The 23,631-nt window shown below is 45.1% G+C and overlaps 1 protein-coding gene across 1 annotated transcript; it reads left to right on the top strand.

The window, feature by feature from the left end:
- Positions 1-1,190: 1,190 nt before the first annotated feature.
- On the top strand, positions 1,191-19,784 carry LOC306928828 (uncharacterized protein; the record flags this gene model as incomplete). Its single annotated transcript, XM_079509100.1, has 22 exons — positions 1,191-1,257; positions 1,399-1,470; positions 2,366-2,564; positions 2,989-3,138; positions 3,326-3,497; positions 4,161-4,261; positions 4,406-4,598; positions 4,735-4,920; positions 8,151-8,325; positions 10,702-10,900; positions 11,317-11,466; positions 11,657-11,828; positions 12,488-12,588; positions 12,733-12,904; positions 14,258-14,425; positions 14,814-14,874; positions 15,866-16,061; positions 17,514-17,666; positions 17,851-17,928; positions 18,243-18,351; positions 19,350-19,450; positions 19,596-19,784. Exons 1-22 carry the CDS (start codon positions 1,202-1,204, stop codon positions 19,782-19,784), a joined length of 3,153 nt encoding a protein of 1,050 aa, XP_079365226.1. The 5' UTR covers positions 1,191-1,201.
- Between the last annotated feature and the right edge of the window lie 3,847 nt (positions 19,785-23,631).

Genomic DNA, 23,631 nt, shown 5'->3' with positions numbered 1-23,631 from the left:
GTTGTCGACGCAATATTTTATAGAAATAGCATTAATGTCCATTATTGGCACAATGTCTACCTTATTGACACAATATGTTTGTATGATTTGGAGACGAGACATGAATAGCAATCGACTATCTAATAGTGGAACATTTAAGTCCTTGGTTTACAAAAGTATCACAATTGCACAGCCTGGGGTCCTTTATGTTTTACAGCTGTTGAACATGTTTGTTGTGGTGCTGTTCTCCAGGGATCCCTCAGTTGGTCCTGTTGACTAAAGTGGATGAAGCCTGTCCCACTGTGGCAAAGGACCTGAAAAGTGTTTATCAAAGCCTCTACATCCAGACCAAGGTGAGTTCTACCAAAGACAAACGATAGGAAACCAACACTACCTCACTGAGCTTGAGTGTGTCTCCCAAAATAATTTGGGGACGCTCGGTTTGGGAACCACTGAGCCAAGCTAACGTTCATCTGTTGTGCTGTGTTGTTGCAGCTCCAGGAGGCCAGCCAGCGTCTGGGCATTCCTCTGTCCTGTGTGGTTCCTGTGAAGGACTACAGCCATCACCTAAAGGTTGACCAGAGCTGTGACATCCTGCTCCTCAGCGCCGTCAACCAGATGCTGCGCTTAGCTGATGTCTACTTTGATAAATACAGCGACAAATTCAGTGATCTTGAAGGTTATAAAGGTGTGTGCCTATATGTGACAAAATGACCAGGGGGAGGGGAGCTTCAGCCTTCAGTCAGTGGGTGCTATTTGGCTTACTATTGTGTCAGTGGGTGCTCAAGCCCTCAAGCACTCCCGAAGTTGACGCTGTTGCCCAGCAGAGGGAGCTGTGCTCCCAGCTATAGGAAACGTGACCCTGAAGCTCCTCTACAAGGCTTCAGTCCATGGTTACAGTGCAGCAGCGTTCCACCAGAGATGTGACGACCAGGGGCCCACTCTGTCTGTGGGCTACAATGGCTCTAGCTTCGTCTTTGGGGGATACACCAGTATATCTTTTAATCAAAGTGGTGCTTTTGGGAACAATGCCATGGCTTTTCTTTTCACCTTTAACGGGGCAAATGTTTTCAAATATCAGGTCACCAATCCCGCTTATGCAGTGTTAATGCACGGCAGCCATGGTCCTTATTTTGGAGACAATTTAGGTTTTTGTGTTAATGGCCAAGCTGTAGTGTACAACAGTCCTAGTCAAGATTATTACAATTTCAATGCTGCAGAAATGCATGGCAACGACCTGCAGCTGGTTGAATGTGAAGTTTATAAAATAGAAGTTGAGTTAAATTAATACAAAGACAAACATAGCCTACAAGATGTTTGAGTTGTTTGTACTGTCTTTAATGTTGCTCTGAGTCTGACCGTGGAGATGTTTCTAGATGTTTCAACAGAAAGTAAACTCCTTCAGAAGCCAGACTCCAGTAAACTCCTTCAGAAGCCAGACTCCAGTAAACTCCTTGAGAAGCCATGGAGGAACATGGACTGGACTCCTGAGTAAGTATGGATCTGGATTAGTTTATTTACAGGTATACCATATACCACACAACACAATACTGAACTATTGTAGCTGTCAGGTGGAAAACTTCCCCAAAAGTGTTACTCTTCTAGAAATGTAAAAACTAACAAACAAACAAAAATACCTCTGTTCCACTGGATCCAATGTTGTTATTATTTATTTTCATTGGTTCGACAGTTTTCTGAAAAACCTCATGTTTCTATGTCAGTGGTGCTCAAACTATTTCATGTCAAGGACCCCCAGAAATATCTGCATTTGGCTGCCGACCCCCATCTGAAAATATGTAGTTCCAGGGACCCCCACAGCATCAAAGATTTGAGTTAAAAACGTTCGCTCTGAAAGAATATATATTCAAAGCTTTGCACTACATTTTCACGATTTTTCAAAAATAGCAGACCTACAAGCTCATAGATCTGCTATTTTCCAATAGCTAAAGTATAACACAATGCTTAGAACACCAAAAGGGGTTCCCGCCCAAAATGGGTTAATCACTTCCACAACAGAAATGTTTCTATTGTGTTTCTTTATGGTTAAATTTGTGTAAACTGAAAGAATGATGAAATATCTATTGAAACCAGACATTTACAGAATTTCTCCACCTACTGTAGTTCTCAAAGTAGAATGATAAAATGTTAACAGTCGTAACGAGTGTCGGGGGAGTGTCGCTGAGCTGACGTTACTCTGTGAGTGTACTGGGCGTACATGAATAGTTGCGGTGGTGTGAGTGGGTGCGTGTGTGTGCGAGGGTGCGATAGCCGATCGCTACACGTTTAACCAGACTTTGTTTATACTACACATACTGTACTACTCATACATTATACTGTATCTGACACATGCTGAAACGTTGAATCTGTTGGACTCTGGTCTCCACAGGAATAGGAGAAAGCTGCTGGACCAAATACAGACCTACGAGCCCACCATCGGTTCTCTGTCCAAGGTCAAGGTTCTGCTCATTGGACCAGTGGCAGCAGGGAAGTCCAGCCTTTTCAACTCCATCAAGTCCGTCTTCAAAGGACATGTCACTAACCAGGCCATGACTCGGGCTAGCTCTGGCATCAGCCTCACCACCCAGGTGACCCTCTGCCCACTGCTACGTAACTCTGACCCACAACCGTAACAAGTGTGAACTAATGTTCTTGGTTGACAAAGAGGGCACAGATGAATGCCAGGCAATACAACTTAACAGCCCCGCCAAGCATATGAAATGGTAGTCCCACTGGGATTTCCCATCAGTGTGGGGAGGGAGGAAGTTTGTTGATGCAGTCAACGGTGAAGGTCACTGTTTTCCTTTGTGTTTTGGTTCCTTTGGTTCCTCAGTGAATTCCTCTAAATGCCCTGTTTGATATGTTGAGTTCCTTTAGTAGTGAGTAAAGTATGTGGAGGCTGGTTGGTCATCTGCCTGGCAGGGTCAATTGTGTTTTGCTTTTGAAGCTGTGTGCTTTTTGTAACTTGGAGTGAAAAACAGCTGATAACTTTGACCATTGTACATCCCACAGTTTCGCACCTACCAATTTCAAGCTGGAAAGATGGGCAAACTGCCAATCACCTTGTGTGACACCATGGGATTGGAGGAGACCACGGGGGCGGGGCTTAGTGTGGACGACGTAAGCAGCATGTTGAGAGGTCACATTAAAGACGGATATCAGGTGAATCTACTCACATTTCTAACTGAAAACCCTTTTATAGAGTTTTAGTAAAATACTAATTGTGGTTATTGCTTTGTTGAAGAGGATCATCTTATTTCAATCATCATTGACTTGTGTTGCATTAAATCAACATTATTCAGTCAGTCATGAATGAATTAATGTGTTTTCTTTCCCCTAGTCTTCACAGTTCAACGCTGCAGTTCCGTTGCAACCAGAGAACTTGGAGTACAACGAGAGTCCAGATCTTAAGAACAGGATCCACTGCGTGGCCTACGTCATCGACGCCAAAAAGATCTCCATCATGCCCTCCAAGCTGGAGGACAAACTGACCGCCATTCGTAAAAAGATCAACCTAATTGGTCAGTTGGTCAAACGCAGCATCACTGTAAGGCCCAATTTATGCAGCGCCGCACGTCTCGAAAATAGCCAAAATAAATCAAGCTTATTATGCGTTTCAACTGCAACACATTGTGAGCTTGTAGATCGGCTATTTTAGGCAATCCATATGTAGTATAATTCAGGCATATCAATGTCAAGATCTCTCCCAGTGAAGCTTGCTTCCAAAATTATTGGTAATGTTTAACTGTAAGGCATTGTGGCTCGAATAAAGTCTTAATGCCACGTGTTGTGTGCTTGTAGATCGGCTATTTTCAGCAAGAAACCAGGCGTAAGTGGTGGAGGGAAGTCAGTCAAGGATCAACAGAACAACATTACATCATGTGAATTACATTTAATCACATACTGTTAGCGTAGTGTCATCACATGTGATGAAATATTTTCATGTGAGTTGTCGACGCGATATTTTATAGAAATAGCATTAATGTCCATTATTCGCACAATTTCTACCTTATTGACACACTATGTTTGTATGATTTGGAGACGAGACATGAATAGCAATCCACTATCTAATAGTGGAACATTTGAGTCATTGGTTTACAAAACAAAAGTATCACAATTGCACAGCCTGGGGTCCTTTATGTTTTACAGCTGTTGAACATGTTTGTTGTGGTGCTGTTCTCCAGGGATCCCTCAGTTGGTCCTGTTGACTAAAGTGGATGAAGCCTGTCCCGCTGTGGCAGAGGACCTGACCAATGTTTATCGCAGCCTCTACATCAAGAGCAAGGTGAGTTCTACCAAAGACAAACCATAGGAAACCAACACTACCTCACTGAGCTTGAGTGGGTCCCCCCCAAAATAATTTGGGGACGCTCGGTTTGGGAACCACTGAGCCAAGCTAACGTTCATCTGTTGTGCTGTGTTGCTGCAGCTCCAGGAGGCGAGCCAGCGTCTGGGCATTCCTCTGTCCTGTGTGGTTCCTGTGAAGAACTACACCCATCACCTAGAGGTGGACCAGAGCTGTGACATCCTGCTCCTCACTGCCGTCAACCAGATGTTGCGCTTCGCTGAGGACTACTTTGATGAAGTCAACGACCAATTCAGCGATCTTGAAGGTCGTAAAGGTGTGTGCCTATACGTGACAAAATGACCAGGGGGAGGGGAGCTTCAGCCTTCAGTCAGTGGGTGCTATTTGACTTACTATTGTGTCAGTGGGTGCTCAAGCCCTCAAGCACTCCCGAAGTTGACGCTGTTGCCCAGCAGAGGGAGCTGTGCTCCCAGCTATAGGAAACGTGACCCTGAAGCTCCTCTACAAGGCTTCAGTCCATGGTTACACTGCAGCAGCGTTCCACCAGAGATGTGACGACCAGGGGCCCACTCTGTCTGTGGGCTACAATAACACTGGCCACGTCTTTGGGGGATACACCAGTATATCTTTTAATCAAAGTGGTGCTTGGGGGAACGATGCCAAGGTTTTTCTTTTCACCTTTAACGGGGCAAATGTTCTCAAATATCAGGTCACCAATCCCGCTTATGCAGTGTTAATGCACGGCAGCCATGGTCCTTATTTTGGAGACAATTTAGGTCTTGGTAGTAATGGCCAAGCTGTAGTGTACAGCAATCCTGGTTGAATTTGAAGTTTATAAAATATAAGGTGAGTTCAATTAATACAAAGACAAACATAGCCTACAAGATGTTTGAGTTGTTTGTACTGTCTTTAATGTTGCTCTGAGTCTGACCGTGGAGATGTTTCTAGATGTTTCAGCAGAAAGTAAACTCCTTGAGAAGCCATGGAGGAACATGGCCTGGACTCCTGAGTATGGATCTGGATTAGTTTACTTACAGGTATACCATATACCACACAACACAATACTGAACTATTGTAGCTGTCAGGTGGAAAACTTGAATGCCCAACATCGTTACTCTTCTAGACATGTAAAAACAAACAAACAAACAAACAAAAATAACAAAAACAATGTTCCACTGGATCCAATGTTGTTATTTATTTTCATTGGTTCGATATTTGTAAAACAAATTAACCAGAAAGACAGACTTAGACGGACGGCCCCTTGAGATGCATCATCATTTTTGAGGAGGTCCTTAATCACTTCCACAACAGAACCGACCGCAGCTTAAATATAGGTGAAAAATCAACTGCGACGGAACGGGCTGTGATGCAATTATTGTTTCTTAAAAAAAAACAAAAAAACACTGCCTAACGCGAGGCCTCGCATGCGCGAGGCCCTGTGCGGCGTCACCATTCGCACTACCCAAAAAGCGGCCCTGACACACACACACACACACACACACACACACACACACACACACAGACATGAATGTGCAGTAGCCTACCAATGCTTGTTAGCCCTGCAGTTAACCATGTGGGTATTTTTAAACAAGGTCAGTAGTGACTTCTTAGTAGTGGCTGTCATGCTTTTAACAGAGTTAGAATCGTGCTAAGACACCCGACTCGGCCCGAAAAAAACGCCATTTTTGGACTCAGATTTGGACTCATGCGCGGGCGCATGAGTCCAAATCTGTGCTCCCCCACCTGGAAACAAAGTTAGGCGCCCCTGCGTTGATTTGCATCATTTATCTGAGAAAGTTAAGAAACATGATCGCTGCTCAAATCATATTGGAAATTGCATCAAGCTGTCAATGTTGGGTAACGTCAATATTGCGACTCAACTTGATGAGGGCCACCGCATTTCAACACAGAGGCACAATGAGCTGGTGAAGAAAAACAGGCTCTATAACATTTTGTGGGACACATGAGCTCGCTTTACGGGGGTCAGACGAAACAGCGACTTCACTCTCTAGAGCAGGGGTTCTCAACCCGTGGGTCGCGACCCCTCGGTGGGTCGCCAAATTATTTTGGGGGGTCCCCAAAACATTTTCCAAAAAAAAAAAAAGATTCTTTTTTAAATTTTATTTTCACGATTTTTCAAAAATAGCAGATCTACAAGTTCATAGCGCGCCACTCGGTGGCGTGCTATGAGCTTGTAGATCTGCTATTTTTCAATAGCTAAATTATAACAATGCTTAAAACATCAAAAGGGGTTCCCGCCCAAAATGGTTTAAGGTTATTGTAGCAGTCAATTTATATTGGGGGTCGGGAGGGGGCGGGGCGGGGGTCCCGAGATATTGCCAAAGCATTTCCGGGGGTCCCCGGCCAAAAACGTTGAGAACCCCTGCTCTAGAGGTGTGTTTCGGGACCTAGTGGATCGGTTCTCAATTTTAGACAGCCAGTTAGCTGATCACCTGTCAAGCACAAATGTTGCGAAATACACATCCAAGACCAGCCAAAATGAGCTGCTTGACTGCATGCTAGCGGTTTATGAACAACAACTGTCTGAGGAAATTTCAAAGGCACCATTTGTGGCTGTGCAAGCTGACGAGACAACAGACGTGGCCTGCACATGTCAGTGCGTAATTGTGTTGCGCTACATCACTGAAGCCTGCTCCATTGTGGAGCGATTGTTGGGTTACTTCCCGTTAGTGGACAGAACTGCAGCGGGACTTGAACAACTGCTCACAGGGAGGCTTGAGCCATACCATTTGGAAAATAAATTGATTGCACAGACGTACGATGGGGCAGCAGTAATGAGCGGCGCGACTTCAGGCTTACAAGTCAGGCTGAGAGAAACCTATCCACACGCGCACTTTGTGCATTGCTATGCACACCAGTTAAACCTCATAATGCAGCAGGCTTGCTCAAATGTCAAATCCGTCCGAGTATTTTTTGCCAACATGACAGCCTTTGCATCAGTTTTTTTCCAAGTCCACTAAGAGAACTGCAGTCCTGGATGAAGTGTGTGGCAGGAGGATTCCAGCAGCAGGGCAAACGAGGTGGAATTTTAAAAGCTGCACAGTCCACACCGTGTTTGAACAGAAAGATAATTTGAAAAAAGTGTTTGAAAAAATACAGAATGAACAGTCTTTGGATGATACTTCAATCCAACAAGCCCACGGACTGTCTGCATTGCTGGGGGACGTGAACTTTCTTTTCTATTCATCATTTTTCCCAGTCTTGGGATGATACTTCAATCCAACAAGCCCACGGACTGTCTGCATTGCTGGGGGACGTGAACTTTCTTTTCTATTTATCATTTTTCCACTCTGCGCTGATGCATGTTGATATTCTGTACAATGTTCTTCAAAAGCGATCCACAGATCCTATCAAAACTAGCAAGGCCCTAGATCATTTTTCCTCCTCCATAACTGGTCTAAAAGACACGCTGGCCACAGATGACGCACAGGGAGAGGCTGGAGAGCCACCACAGGCAAACGCAACTGCAGCAGCATGGCCGCACAGGGGACCGCCGGCTGATAATGTGACAATAGCCCAAAAATGCTGTGACATAATGATTGCGCAGTCCGCTTTTCCAAAGCGCAGCATTTAATTTCTTTTGAACTGATTGACAGTGCCAACTTTGCAGACTTTAAGAAAAGTTTCCCCCAGAAGCAGTTGGACACTGCAAGTGAATATTATCCTATGATCTGCAAAGAGAAACTGAAGGGTGAGCTGATCGCGATGTACAGCAGTGCCGAGTTTGAGGGGATACATTCTGCTATGTCTCTTTTGAAGATTATAACTGAGAACAATCTTCACAAGACCTTTTCTGAAACCTTGAAATTGACCCAAATAGCCCTCACAACCCCCATGTCAAGTGCAGAGAGTGAGAGGTGTTTCAGCACACTGAAGAGGATCAAGACGTTTCTCAGAAGCACAATGGGACAGGATAGGCTGAATGCCCTGGCTGTGCTATCTATTGAACGGGAATTTGTCGCCAAGATACCAAACTACAACGACCTGGTGATTGATATGTTTGCGTCCCAGAAAGGCCGTCGGTGTGAGCTTCTCTTCAAATAAGGTAGGCCCACAAACTGTGTGTGCGTGTGTGTGTGTGTGTGTGTGTGTGTGTGTGTGTGTGTGTGTGTGTGTGTGTGTGTGTGTTAGAGCTGGGATCGGGCCGACTTTATACAGCCCGACCCAGGCCCGACACCGACAGCTTTGTGTCCGAACCGAAACGTGCACGACCTTAATTATTAATATATGCGTCCGACCCGGGCCCGAAACCGACGGTCCCCCCCCCCCCCCCCTTAATTTTTCTTTGAGGAAGGCACTGACAGCAAGCATGTTATTGTTATAATGTAGGCTACAGCTTGCCTTGCCTGACTGTTACATTTAGACATCATACCACATTGTGTCTTGTAAATTGACATGGACCATTTTATATCGATAGCCTACTACTATGATAGTATAACACGTCGCACCGCACGCGCTCACAACACACACACACACACACACGACACACACACAAACACTCGTGCAGTCTTACCAGCATTGATGATTGATTTGACATCGGCGATTCTGCATTGGCAATATTTAATCCACACAGCGTGTTCGTGCAAAGTTGCAAACTCTTAATAAAGTGCTATTCAATCAAACAATCCGCGCCAGTGGGAGTCGATTATTGGTAGCCTAATTTGCCATGGTCCATGGGCAGGATCGAGTTATTTACTCATACTCAACTCTTCACTGTTCAACAGCTAATGAATCAAACTATTTATATTAATCCAACCATCGCGGTTTACATGTTGTCATGGAGGAGGAGGATAACATCTGCCGTGGGTGAGTTCAACCTAGGCTAACGCTGTACGCCTCTCTTCAGTGGTTCTTCCAGCTGCGCCCCATATGTAACCTCAGTCCCTACACTCATTCTGTAGCTCCTGACCTACAGAATTAGTGTAAGGACTGAGGTTCACATGGGGCTACGTTCGCTGCTGCTGCTGCTTGCAGCGCGTTGCAAGCTTGCAACAACAAGCAGTGCTTCTGCTTGCAGACAGTGCGTTGTCACGCTGCACCACCTTAATATATAGCCTACCGGTAGGCTACTCTAAAGTGCACCATATGCGTCCTGGTTAACCAGGAAACACACAGAGAGACTCGGATCGTTTTTATTCATATTTACACTTTATTTTCTATATATCAACAGCATGGCCGGCCCGAACCGAAGCCCGGCCAGCAATTATGATAATGAGCCCGACCCTAGCCCGACGGGACCCGACGGGTTTCGGTCGGGTATCCCAGCTCTAGTGTGTGAGTGTGTGTGTGTGTGGGGCGCTGTCCACGGTCCTGAATCTTTTTTTTTCTTCTTTTTTTTCATCGTAGCAATCAACAAACGAGCGAGCTGCGTCGCATCGCTTCGCAAGAGAAGACAGACGAGACACTGTCACAAGCTATATGCTGAGATTCATAATCTTGAATGATACTGTACTGGACTGGTGGTTAATTGATTGATTGATTGATTGAAGAATGTATTAACAGATTGGATAATTACAGTACATTTCAAGCACAACTCAAATACATAACTGTTAACTGTGGACTGTGGTTAAGTGAAGTTGTGGAAGTAAATTTGTTATTTCATTTTCATTTATCTCTGTGTTGTTATTTAGCCTTTCAGAGGCTCATGTCTCCCATATAGTTAAAGCAAAGTAAAACACTGTCAGTCTCTCTCACACACACACACACACACACACACACACACACACACACACACACACACACACACACACACACACACACACACACACACACACAGCATGTCAGTGCTGCAGTTGAGAGGAAAGGAAAGAAGGTGAGAAATGCATGCAGTTGGCCCAGCCCCGTGCCTGTGTGTGTGTGTGTGGCTGTGTGTCTTGGCGTTGACATGCGTGTTTCCATGATTTGCTGTAGATGGCGCTGTTTGGATTAAAGTGTCAGAGGGTCGCTGATGGTGTGTGTGTGTGTGTGTGTGTGTGTGTGTGTGTGTGTGTGTGTGTGTGTGTGTGTGTGTGTGTGTGTGTGTGTGTGTGTGTGTGTGTGTGTCCGGCCTACAAAGTGTTACTGCTGCCTGTAACCCATGGTATCTTGAATGGGATGCTGTTGTTTCTGTAGGATGAACAATGGGTAGCATAGTGTAATAGATTTTGTGAGTAGCACTGCATGGATACTGGGTTGTTGTGGAATGTGATGCTGATGCTTTTGTTGCTGTAGACCAGTATTCGGTGAACATGCTGTATAGGGTGAACAATGGATAGCATATACTATCGTATAATGGCCCGTAGCATACGATTTCTTAGGCAGCCCCTCCACCCAAAATCACCAAGAGATTCACCGCCACTGATTATACTGTATCTGAAACATGCTGAAAAGTTGAATCTGTTGGACTCTGGTCTCCACAGGAATAGGAGAAGGCTGCTGGACCAAATACAGACCTACAAGCCCACCCTCAGTTCTGTGTCCCAGATCAAGGTTCTGCTCATTGGACCAGTGGGAGCAGGGAAGTCCAGCCTTTTCAACTCCATCAAGTCCGTCTTCAAAGGACACGTCACCAACCAGGCCCTGACTCTGGCTAGCTCTGGCATCAGCCTCACCACCCAGGTGACCCTCTGCCCACTGCTACGTAACTCTGACCCACAACCGTAACAAGTGTGAACTAATGTTCTTGGTTGACAAAGAGGGCACAGATGAATGCCAGGCAATACAACTTAACAGCCCCGCCAAGCATATGAAATGGTAGTCCCACTGGGATTTCCCATCAGTGTGGGGAGGGAGGAAGTTTGTTGATGCAGTCAACGGTGAAGGTCACTGTTTTCCTTTGGGTTTTGGTTCCTTTGGTTCCTCAGTGAATTCTTCTAAATGCCCTGTTTGATATGTTGAGTTCCTTTAGTAGTGAGTAAAGTATGTGGAGGCTGGTTGGTCATCTGCCTGGCATGTGTTTTGCTTTTGAAGCTGTGTGCTTTTTGTAACTTGGAGTGAAAAACAGCTGATAACTTTGACCATTGTACATCCCACAGTTTCGCACCTACCAATTTCAAGCTGGAAAGACGGGCAAACTGCCAATCACCTTGTGTGACACCATGGGATTGGAGGAGACCACGGGGGCGGGGCTTAATGTGGACGACATAAGCAGCATGTTGAGAGGTCACATTAAAGACGGATATCAGGTGAATCTTCTCACATTTCTAACTGAAAACCCTTTTATAGAGTTTTATAGTAAAATACTAATTGTGGTTATTGCTTTGTTGAAGAGGATCATCTTATTTCAATTATCATTGACTTGTGTTGCATTAAATCAACATTATTCAGTCAGTCATGAGTGAAATTAATGTGTTTTCTTTCCCCTACTCTTCACAGTTCCACTCTGTAGTTCCGTTGCAACCAGAGGACATGGACTACAAGAAGAGTCCAGGTCTTCAGGACAGGATCCACTGCGTGGTCTACGTCATCGATGCCAACAAGATCTCCATCATGCCCTCCAAGCTGGAGGACAAACTGAACGCCATTCGAGACAAGATCAACCTAATCGGTCAGTTGGTCAAACGCAGCATCACTGTAAGGCCCAATTTATGCAGCGCCGCACGTCTCGAAAATAGCCAAAATCAAGCTTATTATGCGTTTCAACCGCTACACATTGTGAGCTTTTAGATCGGCTATTTTAGGCACTCAATATGTAGTATAATTCAGGCATATCAATGTCAAGATCTCTCCTAGTGAAGCTTGCTTCCAAAATTAATAGTAATGTTTAACTGTAAGGCGTTGTGGCTCGAAGAAAGTCTTAATGCCACGTGTTGTGTGCTTGTAGATCGACGATTTTCAGCAAGAAACCAGGCGTAAGTGGTGGAGGGAAGTCAGTCAAGGATCAACAGAACAACATTACATCATGTCAATTACATTTTATCACATACTGTTAGCATAGTGTCATCACATGTGATGAAATATTTTCATGTGAGTTGTCGACGCGATATTTTATAGAAATAGCATTAATGTCCATTATTGGCACAATTTCTACCTTATTGACACAATATGTTTGTATGATTTGGAGACGAGACATGAATAGCAATCCACTATCTAATAGTGGAACATTTAAGTCCTTGGTTTACAAAACAAACGTATCACAATTGCACAGCCTGGGGTCCTTTATGTTTTACAGCTGTTGAACATGTTTCTTGTGGTGCTGTTCTCCAGGGATCCCTCAGTTGGTCCTGTTGACTAAAGTGGATGAAGCCTGTCCCGCTGTGGCAGAGGACCTGACCAATGTTTATCACAGCCTCTACATCAAGACCATGGTGAGTTCTACCAAAGACAAACGATAGGAAACCAACACTACCTCACTGAGCTTGAGTGGGTCCCTCCCAAAATAATTTGGGGACGCTCGGTTTGGGAACCACTGAGCCAAGCTAACGTTAATCTGTTGTGCTGTGTTACTGCAGCTCCAGGAGGCCAGCCAGCGTCTGGGCATTCCTCTGTCCTGTGTGGTTCCTGTGGAGAACTACACCCATCACCTAGAGGTGGACCAGAGCTGTGACATCCTGCTCCTCAGCGCCGTCAACCAGATGCTGCGCTTAGCTGACGTCTACTTTGATGAAGTTGTAGTGGAGTACGGTAGGTGGTTTGGATAATTTCACCAGTATGGGGTGTCGATCAGAACACGGACACAGGACTTGAAATCACAGCGTGCTTTACTGGTAACACAGGGTACATGGGCATAACATTGGATGTGTGTGTGGTCTAAAACAGAAGATAATACTAATAATATCAATCACAGTATACAAGTAGAGACAGGAATAACATTCAACATCAATATACAATCATCATAAATCACAGTTTGGATTAAACAATTACCAACTGACATTAAATGCACACAGCATTGGCTAATGGAGGCTAGGAATTAACATATGGCTCACAAACATTCCTCCTAATACAACTAAAGTATGAATTCACCTGTCTGTAAACATCTAACTCAAAGCATAAAGGAGACTTACATATGTGCATCTACGCACACACATTGGAAGGACTGTAGAATTATTGGACAGTAGAAAGGAAGAAAAGTCATGGTGGAGTCTCTGTTTGGAATGACTGTGTCAGTGGCTGGAGAGTGACCGAGTGTGAGTGAGGAGATACTAATTTCTTTTTTTTCTATATATAATTTTGATCCCACGATTTTGTAACCCAGTTTGTTTCACCCAGTGCCAATTATCTAATGTAATCATGGGCGCTACACTTCCTCTGCCAACCTGGGGGGGGCAGCGGACTGACCTCATGCCTCCTTCTATGCATGAGGAGTCCAAGCTGCTTCTTTTCACCTGACAGGGGGGAATTTCCCTGGCCGGACGTAGCGCGTGAAAGGAACACGTTATTCCGACCAGTTCCTTTCCCCTCCATGAGGCGCCCCGGCTGGCCAAGGGGAGGTAGTTTTAGAGACCAGGATTACTGCATGTTTTTGTGAGGGTACCTACCCTGGGGGACATGGGGAGAACATGCAAACTCCACACAGAAAGAACCTTTCGCCAACCCCACCTCGGGTATGGGCACTGATGACGCGGAGGGGGGAACACGCCTCCAGCGCCCACAGCGTCCCCAGCGGGAATCGAACCCAGGACCTTCTAGCTGTGAGGCGACAGCACTACCGACTGTGCCACCGTGCCCCTTGTGAGGAGATACTCTAATTAAGATACAGGTGTGGGGATTTAGCAGGTGTATGGAATTCCCCTAATCAGGCCTAGGCTGGGGTTGCCATGGGGAGCAATTGGCTCAGTACTTTTCCACTGTCAGACAGACAGAAGTCAACGACCAATTCAGCGATCTTGAAGGTCGTAAAGGTGTGTGCCTATACGTGACAAAATGACCAGGGGGAGGGGAGCTTCAGCCGTCAGTCAGTGGGTGCTATTTGGCTTACTATTGTGTCAGTGGGTGCTCAAGCCCTCAAGCACTCCCGAAGTTGACGCCGTTGCCCAGGAGAGGGCGCTGTGCTCCCAGCTATAGGAAACGTGACCCTGAAGCTCCTCTACAAGGCTTCAGTCCATGGTTACACTGCAGCAGCGTTCCACCAGAGATGTGACGACCTGGGGCCCACTCTGTCTGTGGGCTACAATGGCTCTAGCTTTGTCTTTGGGGGATACACCAGTATATCTTTTAATCAAAGTGGTGCTTGGGGGAACGATGCCGAGGCTTTTCTTTTCATCTTTAACGGGGCAAATGTTCTCAAATATCAGCTTCACCAATCCCGCTTATGCAGTGTTAATGTACGGCAGCCATGGTCCTTATTTTGGAGACAATTTAGGTCTTTGTAGTAATGGCCTCCTAGCTGTAGTGTACAACAATCCTAGTCAAAATTATTACAATTTCAATGCTGCAGAAATGCATGGCAACGACCTGCAGCTGGTTGAATGTGAAGTTTATAAAATAGAATGTGAGTTCAATTAATACAAAGACAAACATAGCCTACAAGATGTTTGAGTTGTTTGTACTGTCTTTAATGTTGCTCTGAGTCTGACCGTGGAGATCTTTCTAGATGTTTCAGCAGAAAGTAAACTCCTTCGGAAGCCATGGAGGAACATGGACTGGACTCCTGAGTAAGTATGGATCTGGATTAGTTTATTTACAGGTATACCATATACCACACAACACAATACTGAACTATTGTAGCTGTCAGGTGGAAAACTTGAATGCCCAAAAGCGTTACTCTTCTAGAAATGTAAAAAAAACCAAACAAACAAAAATACCTCTGTTCCACTGGATCCAATGTTGTTATTATTTATTTGCATTGGTTCGATATTTATAAAACAAATTAACCAGAAAGACAGACTTAGACGGACGGCCCCTTGAGATGCATCATAGTTTTTGAGGAGGTCCTTAACCCATTTCGACCTGAGGACGATTCTACAAATGTATTCTAAATCCTGATCCTCATGTTTCTATGTCAGTGGTGCTCAAACTATTTCATGTCAAGGACCCCCAGAAATATCTGCATTTGGCCACCGACCTCCCTCCCCCAGCATCAAAGATTTGAGTTAGAAACGTTCGCTCTGAAAGAATATATTTTCAAAGCTTTGCACTACATTTTCACGATTTAAAAAAAATAGCAGACATACAAGCTCATAGATTTGCTATTTTTCAATAGCTAAAGTATAACATAATGCTTAGAACACCATAAGGGGTTCCCACCCAAAATGGGTTAATCACTTCCACAACAGAAATGTTTCTATTGTGTTTGTTTATGGTTAAATTTGTGTAGACTGAAAGAATGATGAAAGATCTATTGAAACCAGACATTTACAGAATTTCTCCACCTACTGTAGTTCTCAAAGTAGAACGGCAAAATGTTAACAGTCGTAACGAGCGTCGGGGGCGTGTCGCTGAGCTGACGTTACTCTGTGAGTGTACTGGGCGTACATGAATAGTTGCGGTGGTGTGAGTGGGTGCGTGTGTGTGCGAGGGTGCGATAGCCGATCGCTACACGTTTAACCAGACTTTGTTCATACTACACATACTGTACTACTCATACATTATACTGTATCTGAAACATGCTGAAAAGTTGAATCTGTTGGACTCTGGTCTCCACAGGAATAGGAGAAAGCTGCTGGACCAAATACAGACCTACGAGCCCACCATCGGTTCTCTGACCCAGGTCAAGGTTCTGCTCATTGGACCAGTGGGAGCAGGGAAGTCCAGCCTTTTCAACTCCATCAAGTCCGTCTTCAAAGGACGTGTCACCAACCAGGCCATGACTGGCAGCTCTGGCATCAGCCTCACCACCCAGGTGACCCTCTGCCCACTGCTACGTAACTCTGACCCACAACCGTAACAAGTGTGAACTAATGTTCTTGGTTGACAAAGAGGGCACAGATGAATGCCAGGCAATACAACTTAACATCCCCGCCAAGCATATGCAATGGTAGTCCCACTGGGATTTCCCATCAGTGTGGGGAGGGAGGAAGTTTGTTGATGCAGTCAACACTGTTTTCAGTCAATCACTGTTTTCCTTTGTGTTTTGGTTCCTCAGTGAATTCCTCTAAATGCCCTGTTTGATATGTTGAGTTCCTTTAGTAGTGAGTAAAGTATGTGGAGGCTGGTTGGTCATCTGCCTGGCAGAGTCAATTGTACGGATGGAGCCCGGAAATCGGGTCCATTACAAACCCGGTTCGGCATTTATCGAGACCCGAGTATCAATAAGCATTTGGCTTGTCGAGTCTGTTATCGGGTATAGCCGCAGCGGCTGACGTCATGGGCCGCTCGGGGGGGGGGGGGGCTGCTAGCCTGGCGCGGCTGAAGAGTCATGTGAGGATTCACTGACGCTTCCTCCCCGCATATGATATATATTTGCGGGGAACAACCAACCTGCTCTTCCACCCAAGGGCCAAGGCATGTGGTGCTTACCGTGCGACGTTGCCATAAATTATAATCCAATTCATAATAATACGTTTGGGAAATTAAAATCTCCCTGCCATAGAGTTATATCTCCCGCGGATCGATTGAATAGTCTCACATAATACGTGACGTATTCAATGTGCAATTTCTCAGTCTATCGTTGCCGAAAAGGCAGAGCTACAAGCTCACAACGCGGTGCAACTAGACGCGGTGTGAGCTTGTAGACTGGCTATTTTTGGTGCGTGACACGGCCGTACGATGATGTATACATTACGCATTTAAAGTGACAATTAACAGTTCCCTCTGTCTGTTAGAAAGGTACTGTATAAGTAAAAAGTAAAAATGTAGTGCAAACTAAAGGGATGTCTTGGTTGGTTAAAGATTATTAAAATATAATAAGTAAATAAAAAATAAAATATAAATATAAATATGCATATTGTGTGTGTGTGTGTGTGTGTGTGTGTGTGTGTGTGTGTGTGTGTGTGTGTGTGTGTGTGTGTGTGTGTGTGTGTGTGTGTGTGTGTGTGTGTGTGTGTGAGAGAGAGAGAGACTGTGTACACCTTAGAACTGTTTATTGTCATACAAACTCTCACAACTGGCCAATAAAAATAAGGTTCTGTTCAGAATGAATTGTCTCCCGTCTTTCCACAAAATAATAGCAGATGCTCGATAGTGGGCTCGATAAGGACCCGGCTCGATAAGCCTGCTCGATAAGGTGATCGTTATCAATACAACCTTAACGAGCTCCATCCCTAGTAAATTGTGTTTTGCTTTTGAAGCTGTGTGCTTTTTGTAACTTGGAGTGAAAAACAGCTGATAACTTTGACCATTGTACATCCCACAGTTTCGCACCTACCACGTTCAAGCTGGAAAGGAGGGCAAACCTCTGCCAATCACCTTGTGTGACACCATGGGATTGGAGGAGACCACGGGGGAGGGGCTTAATGTGGAAGACATAAGCAGCATGTTGAGAGGTCACATTACAGACAGATATCAGGTGAATCTTCTCACATTTCTAACAGAAAACATGTAATAGAGTTTTAGTAAAATACCAATTGTGGTTATTGCTTTGTTGAAGAGGATCATCTTATTGCAATCATTGACTTGTGTTGCATTAAATCAACATTATTCAGTCAGTCATGAGTGAAATGAATGTGTTTTATTTCCCCTACTCTTCACAGTTCAACGCTGCAGTTCCGTTGCAACCAGAGGACATGGACTACAAGGAGAGTCCAGGTCTTCAGGACAGGATCCACTGCGTTAGCCTGGTTAATAAACCAGACCGAATCAGCCGTTGGCAAAAAAAAGTTGCCTACCAGCGGATTTCGGTCTGGCGAGGCTCAGTAGCACGCCTCTTTCCTACAGCAGAGAACAGGTCGGACCAATCGGGACACGGTATGCAATATAGGCGGGCTTTGGTACAGTGACGTTCAATGCTTGAGACTTTTGACTGACAGTAGCTCTGACCAATTGCGTCAAAGAGAAAATGTTCCCCGGGAAATGAAATCCAAGTGGAGCCAGCCCAGACTGATATACCGCGACAGTGTTGTGTGATATTAGTCTGGCTTATTAGCCAGGCTACCACTGCGTGGCCTACGTCATCGACGTCAACCAGATCTCCATCATGCCCTCCAAGCTGGAGGACAAACTGACCGCCATTCGAAACAAGATCAACCTAATCGGTCAGTTGGTCAAACGCAGCATCACTGTAAGGCCCAATTTATGCAGCGTTGCACGTCTCGAAAATAGCCAAAATCAAGCTTATTATGCGTTTCAACTGCAACACATTGTGAGCTTTTAGATCGGCTATTTTAGGCACTCGATATGTAGTATAATTCAGGCATATCAATGTCAAGATCTCTCCCAGTGAAGCTTGCTTCCAAAATTAATAGTAATGTTTAACTGTAAGGAGTTGTGGCTTGAAGAAAGTCTTAATGCCACGTGTTGTGTGCTTGTAGATCGGCTATTTTCAGCAAGAAACCAGGCGTAAGTGGTGGAGGGAAGTCAGTCAAGGATCAACAGAACTAGCCTGGTTAATAAACCAGACCGAATCAGCCGTTGGCAAAACAAAGTTGCCTACCAGCGGATTTCGGTCTGGCGAGGCTCAGTAGCACGCCTCTTTCCTACAATCGAGAACAGGTCGGACCAATCGGGACACGGTATGCAATATGGGCGGGCTTTGGTACAGTGACGTTCAATGCTTGAGACTTTTGACTGACAGTAGCTCTGACCAATTGCGTCAAAGAGAAAATGTTTGAACCCGCCCCCCGGGAAATGAAATCCAAGTGGAGCCAGCCCAGACTGATATACCGCGACAGTGTTGTGTGATATTAGTCTGGCTTATTAGCCAGGCTACAACAGAACAACATTACATCATGTCAATTACATTTTATCACATACTGTTAGCATAGTGTCATCACATGTGATGAAATATTTTCATGTGAGTTGTCGACGCGATATTTTATAGAAATAGCATTAATGTCCATTATTGGCACAATTTCTACCTTATTGACACACTATATTTGTATGATTTGGAGACGAGACATGAATAGCAATCCACTATCTAATAGTGGAACATTTAAGTCCTTGGTTTACAAAACAAAAGTATCACAATTGCACAGCCTGGGGTCCTTTATGTTTTACAGCTGTTGAACATGTTTGTTGTGGTGCTGTTCTCCAGGGATCCCTCAGTTGGTCCTGTTAACTAAAGTGGATGAAGCCTGTCCCGCTGTGGCAGAGGACCTGACCAATGTTTATCACAGCCTCTACATCAAGACCATGGTGAGTTCTACCAAAGACAAACCATAGGAAACCAACACTACCTCACTGAGCTTGAGTGGGTGTCCCCCAAAAATAATTTGGGGACGCTCGGTTTGGGAACCACTGAGCCAAGCTAACGTTCATCTGTTGTGCTGTGTTGCTGCAGCTCCAGGAGGCGAGCCAGCGTCTGGCCATTCCTCTGTCCTGTGTGGTTCCTGTGATGAACTACACCCATCACCTAGAGGTGGACCGGAACTGTGACATCCTGCTCCTCACTGCCGTCAACCAGATGCTGTGCTTCGCTGAGGACTGCTTTGATGAAGTCAACGACAGATTCAGCGATCTTGAAGTTTAAAAGAACCCGTTCACAGTCAAAAAGAGTCTGAATACATTTGGACTCTCTGTCGAAATATCTATCTATCTAATCTATTATTCATCCCTCCCAATTCTAATACGATACAGGCATTTATAGAAATGATTCAACTCTGGACATTAGGGTGCATCAAAATTCAATGCAAAAGATTTAACAACAAATTATCAATCTGTTCTTTTGGAATTTTGTTCCAAATGATCTTTGCAAAGTTTGGGGAAAATTCATTCAGATTTACAGGTCCAACGCAGCATGTGAAATTTAGGTAAAATGCCAAAAAGTGCCATTTTCGGTGCTTTTATAACTCCCATTTTCTATTAACATGACATGTCAATTTATCAAAAATACAACAAATAGTTTTTGAGAAGATGTTATTGGAAAGAGCAAAATGTGTTTATTTAACAATAAACATTACATTGTCATTTAAATCATCACTGAAAAATGTTTGAAAATGTGTCCTCCACTGTGTTCATGTTCAGCCGGCGCTTGCAGCAGCTAAGATTGGGCTGCTCACAGCGGTAATGCTCAACTGCTTGCAGCACATTCTGCAGATGTTGCTCACTCTTCACTGCTGCCACAAAGTCTGTTGTGAGTTTGACCACATGCTCGGCGCAGTCATTGACGACGTTGATAGCACGCACATTCACCAGTCACCACACCTGCCTGGAATGATGCACTGGTAGCCCAATCCTCTACATTGAGTGAGATAAATGCTGGATCGATCTGCAGCTGGTGCATACCGAACCAGCAGTCTGGGTTGGCAAGGTCAGCCAACCTGGTGGTCGGCGAGAGGACTGGAAACTTTGGCTTGCCGAAACCAGTGCCAAAGCGCTGCTGTGGGGCTAGCATGGGAAGATCATCTGGCTTGTGATCCAAGATGGCATCCCAAAGTGCACGTCGCTCATCAGCTGGCACCTTGGTGCTGAAGAGTGCCAGGGGCAGCATGTCAGGAGTCAGGTACCAGAGGTGCCTCTGCAGTGCTTTCATGGCTGATGTTGCAATGCCCTCATCAACAGACTTGTAAGTGTGCAGGTTGTGGTAGAATGTGAGGTCATTCCATGCAGCATCTACAGCCGTGTCACAGGTTAGCCACCATGTTGCGTAGATGTGCGCAATGAAGTTGGCAAACGTCCGAATCTTCTGCACCTGCTGCCGTGTGGTGGTGGTGCCCTGGGGAAGCAAGGCCATATGCCGCTCCAGCATAGCCAGCATGCCTTGTGCAGCGCTCCCGGTCTTTGGAAGTTTACTGGAGTCTGTGCTGCATCATCTGCACCCAGATAGACAAGACACAGCTGCACAAACTTGTGGTAGTCGCCTCGCTTGTAGTCTATCATTGCCGCAGCACATGCAGTGAGTTCAGCACGCAACCTGCCCAGGAACGGTTGTTCGGTGTTGGCAGTAATGCAGCGGTACAATGGGTCACTGTATTTGTGCGGCAATCCTGCAGATGCCTAAACAAGGTAACCTCTGGTGAGCGTGAGGACTCCACCTTGAGGCCAGTGAAAATGTGGCTGAGGATCACCTCACCAATGTGATGCTGGCACCGGGCCAGAGCAGTGGTCTACCAAGTGAGAGCTGGATGGCAATGCAGGCTGCTGTGAGATGGCCTGTGTTTGATGCAGTGTTGTCAAATGCCATTTTGACAATCTGGTCGGCACAGCACCACTCCTGCAGTAGCTTACGTCAGCCTGGCAATGATCTCTCAACACGCCTCGTCTTTACCCTTTGTATATGCTGGCACGCCAAGCAATTTCAGCTGCTCTGCATCTCCAACCACCACTGTCAAACACTCCTCCAACTGGCGCACATTGCTTAGCGTCGGTGTCAACTTGCCGTCCCAGTGCAGGGTGCACATAGGAGGTGGTGTCCACTGCTTGTGGTGTTCTTTATTGACAGCCTCCAGCACTTTGCGCTGTGATCAATCTACTGTTGTGTATGATGCTGAAATCATTTCACAATTACTGCCCGACTCTGTGATCAGGGCGCACATGAAGGCAGCCTTCTGCTGCATTGGTGTGATCTTCAACCGTGTAGCCAGTGACATAAGACTCGGCCGTAGATGCTGCATGGAATGACCTCACACTCTACCACAACCTGCACACTTGCTTACAAGTCTGTTGACGAGGGCATTGCAATATCAGCCATGAAAGCACTGGAGAGGCACCTCTGGTACCTGACTGCTGAGATGCTGCCCCTGGCACTCTTCAACACCAACGTACCAGCTGAAGAGTGACGTGTACTTGCGGATGCCATCTTGGATAACAAGCCGGATGATCTTCCCATGCTAACAGCAGCGCTTTGGCACTGGAGCAAGCCAAAGTTTCCAGTCCTCTCGCCGACCACCAGGCTGTCCGACATTGCCAACCCAGACTGCTGGTTCGGTATACACCGGCTGCAGATCGATCCAGCATTTATCTCACTCAATGTAGAGGATTGGGCTACCAGAGGATTGGGCTATCATTCCAGGCAGGTGTGGTGACTGGTGAATGTGTGTGCTATCAACGTTGTCAATGACTGCGCCGAGCATGGGGTCAAACTCACAACAGTTTGTGGCAGCAGTGAAGAGTGAGCAACATCTGCAGAGGTCCTGCAAGCAGTTGAGCATTATCGCTGTGAGCAGCCCAATCTTCGCTGCTGCAAGCGCCAGTTGAACATGAACACAGTGAAGGACTAAGACTCCATTTTCAAACATTTCTCAGTGATGATTTAAATGAAAATGTAATGTTTATTCTTAAGTAAACACATTTAGCTCTTTCCAAAAACATCTTCTCAAAAACTATTTGTTGTAAACTTGATGAATTGACGTGTTATGTTAATAGAAAATGGGAGTTATAAAAGGACCGAAAATTGCTGCGTTGGACCTGTAAATCACCATATATTGAAAAAATATTGAAGTGGCACATTTTATCAAAGGAACAGATCAGGAGGTTAAACTTGCACATTTTGATGCACCCTACTGGACATTATAGAAATGGATAATTACTGTTAGAACACAGCTCAAAGGAACCAAGCTTTTTGCACTAAGCACCAATATTATTTTTGTATTATTATAGTTGATGCAGCAATGGTCAGAAATCGTTTGACCTTCAATGCCATGTTTTACAAAGTGAAACGTTAACATGAACAGTGAAAATTTGAATCTATACTTTTTTTCATAAAAAATGTACCAACGCTTTCTTGGCTACTGTTGAACAGGATCTTATGCTTGTTCTGAATGAGAAGTTTGCTCTGCATTGAGAATTAAGAAGCATGTATAAGGCTTCGTACACACCTGTCGGACACATTGATCTGTCCGACCGACCACTGATTACAATTTTATGATTTGATGCCTCCATGTCCCACAATGCTTTACGGGATTTGTGCGGTGCAACGATACGCGGAAATAGATGCACATATGTTCAGTGTTGTTTTCTTGACTGCAGCTAGCGGTAGGTTGTCAAGGCCGTTTTCACACTAAGGTCCGGATCAACTTATCAAGGACCAAGGACCAAATATTAGCATTTTGATTTTGGTCCGTTTTTTGTTCACACTGGACTTTGTAAAGCGTACCAAATATGTAACAAATGACACATGTTAAAGGACCACTTCACCACTTTTCAACATCTCTTCATATAATTGGTCCTCACTAAAATACATTCATGATAAAATACCACCATTTTTTCCTACTCAGTCTGTGTCTCATAGGAGGGCTTTGGGCAGTTCGGACACCCGTCCACCAGTGACATCATCATTAGGCAGATTTTTTTTTAAACAAGATTTGTTTTAAAATATATTTAGATTTTTTTTATCGTGAGAACGATGGCTTCCACTTTTGCATTGCAACTTTTCAGGA

Source organism: Electrona antarctica (assembly GCF_951216825.1).
Source record: "Electrona antarctica genome assembly, chromosome: 8".
Taxonomy (NCBI): Eukaryota; Metazoa; Chordata; class Actinopteri; order Myctophiformes; family Myctophidae; genus Electrona; species Electrona antarctica.
The sequence above is the reverse complement of the archived record's forward strand: the minus strand, read 5'-3'. Positions and strand labels throughout refer to the sequence as shown.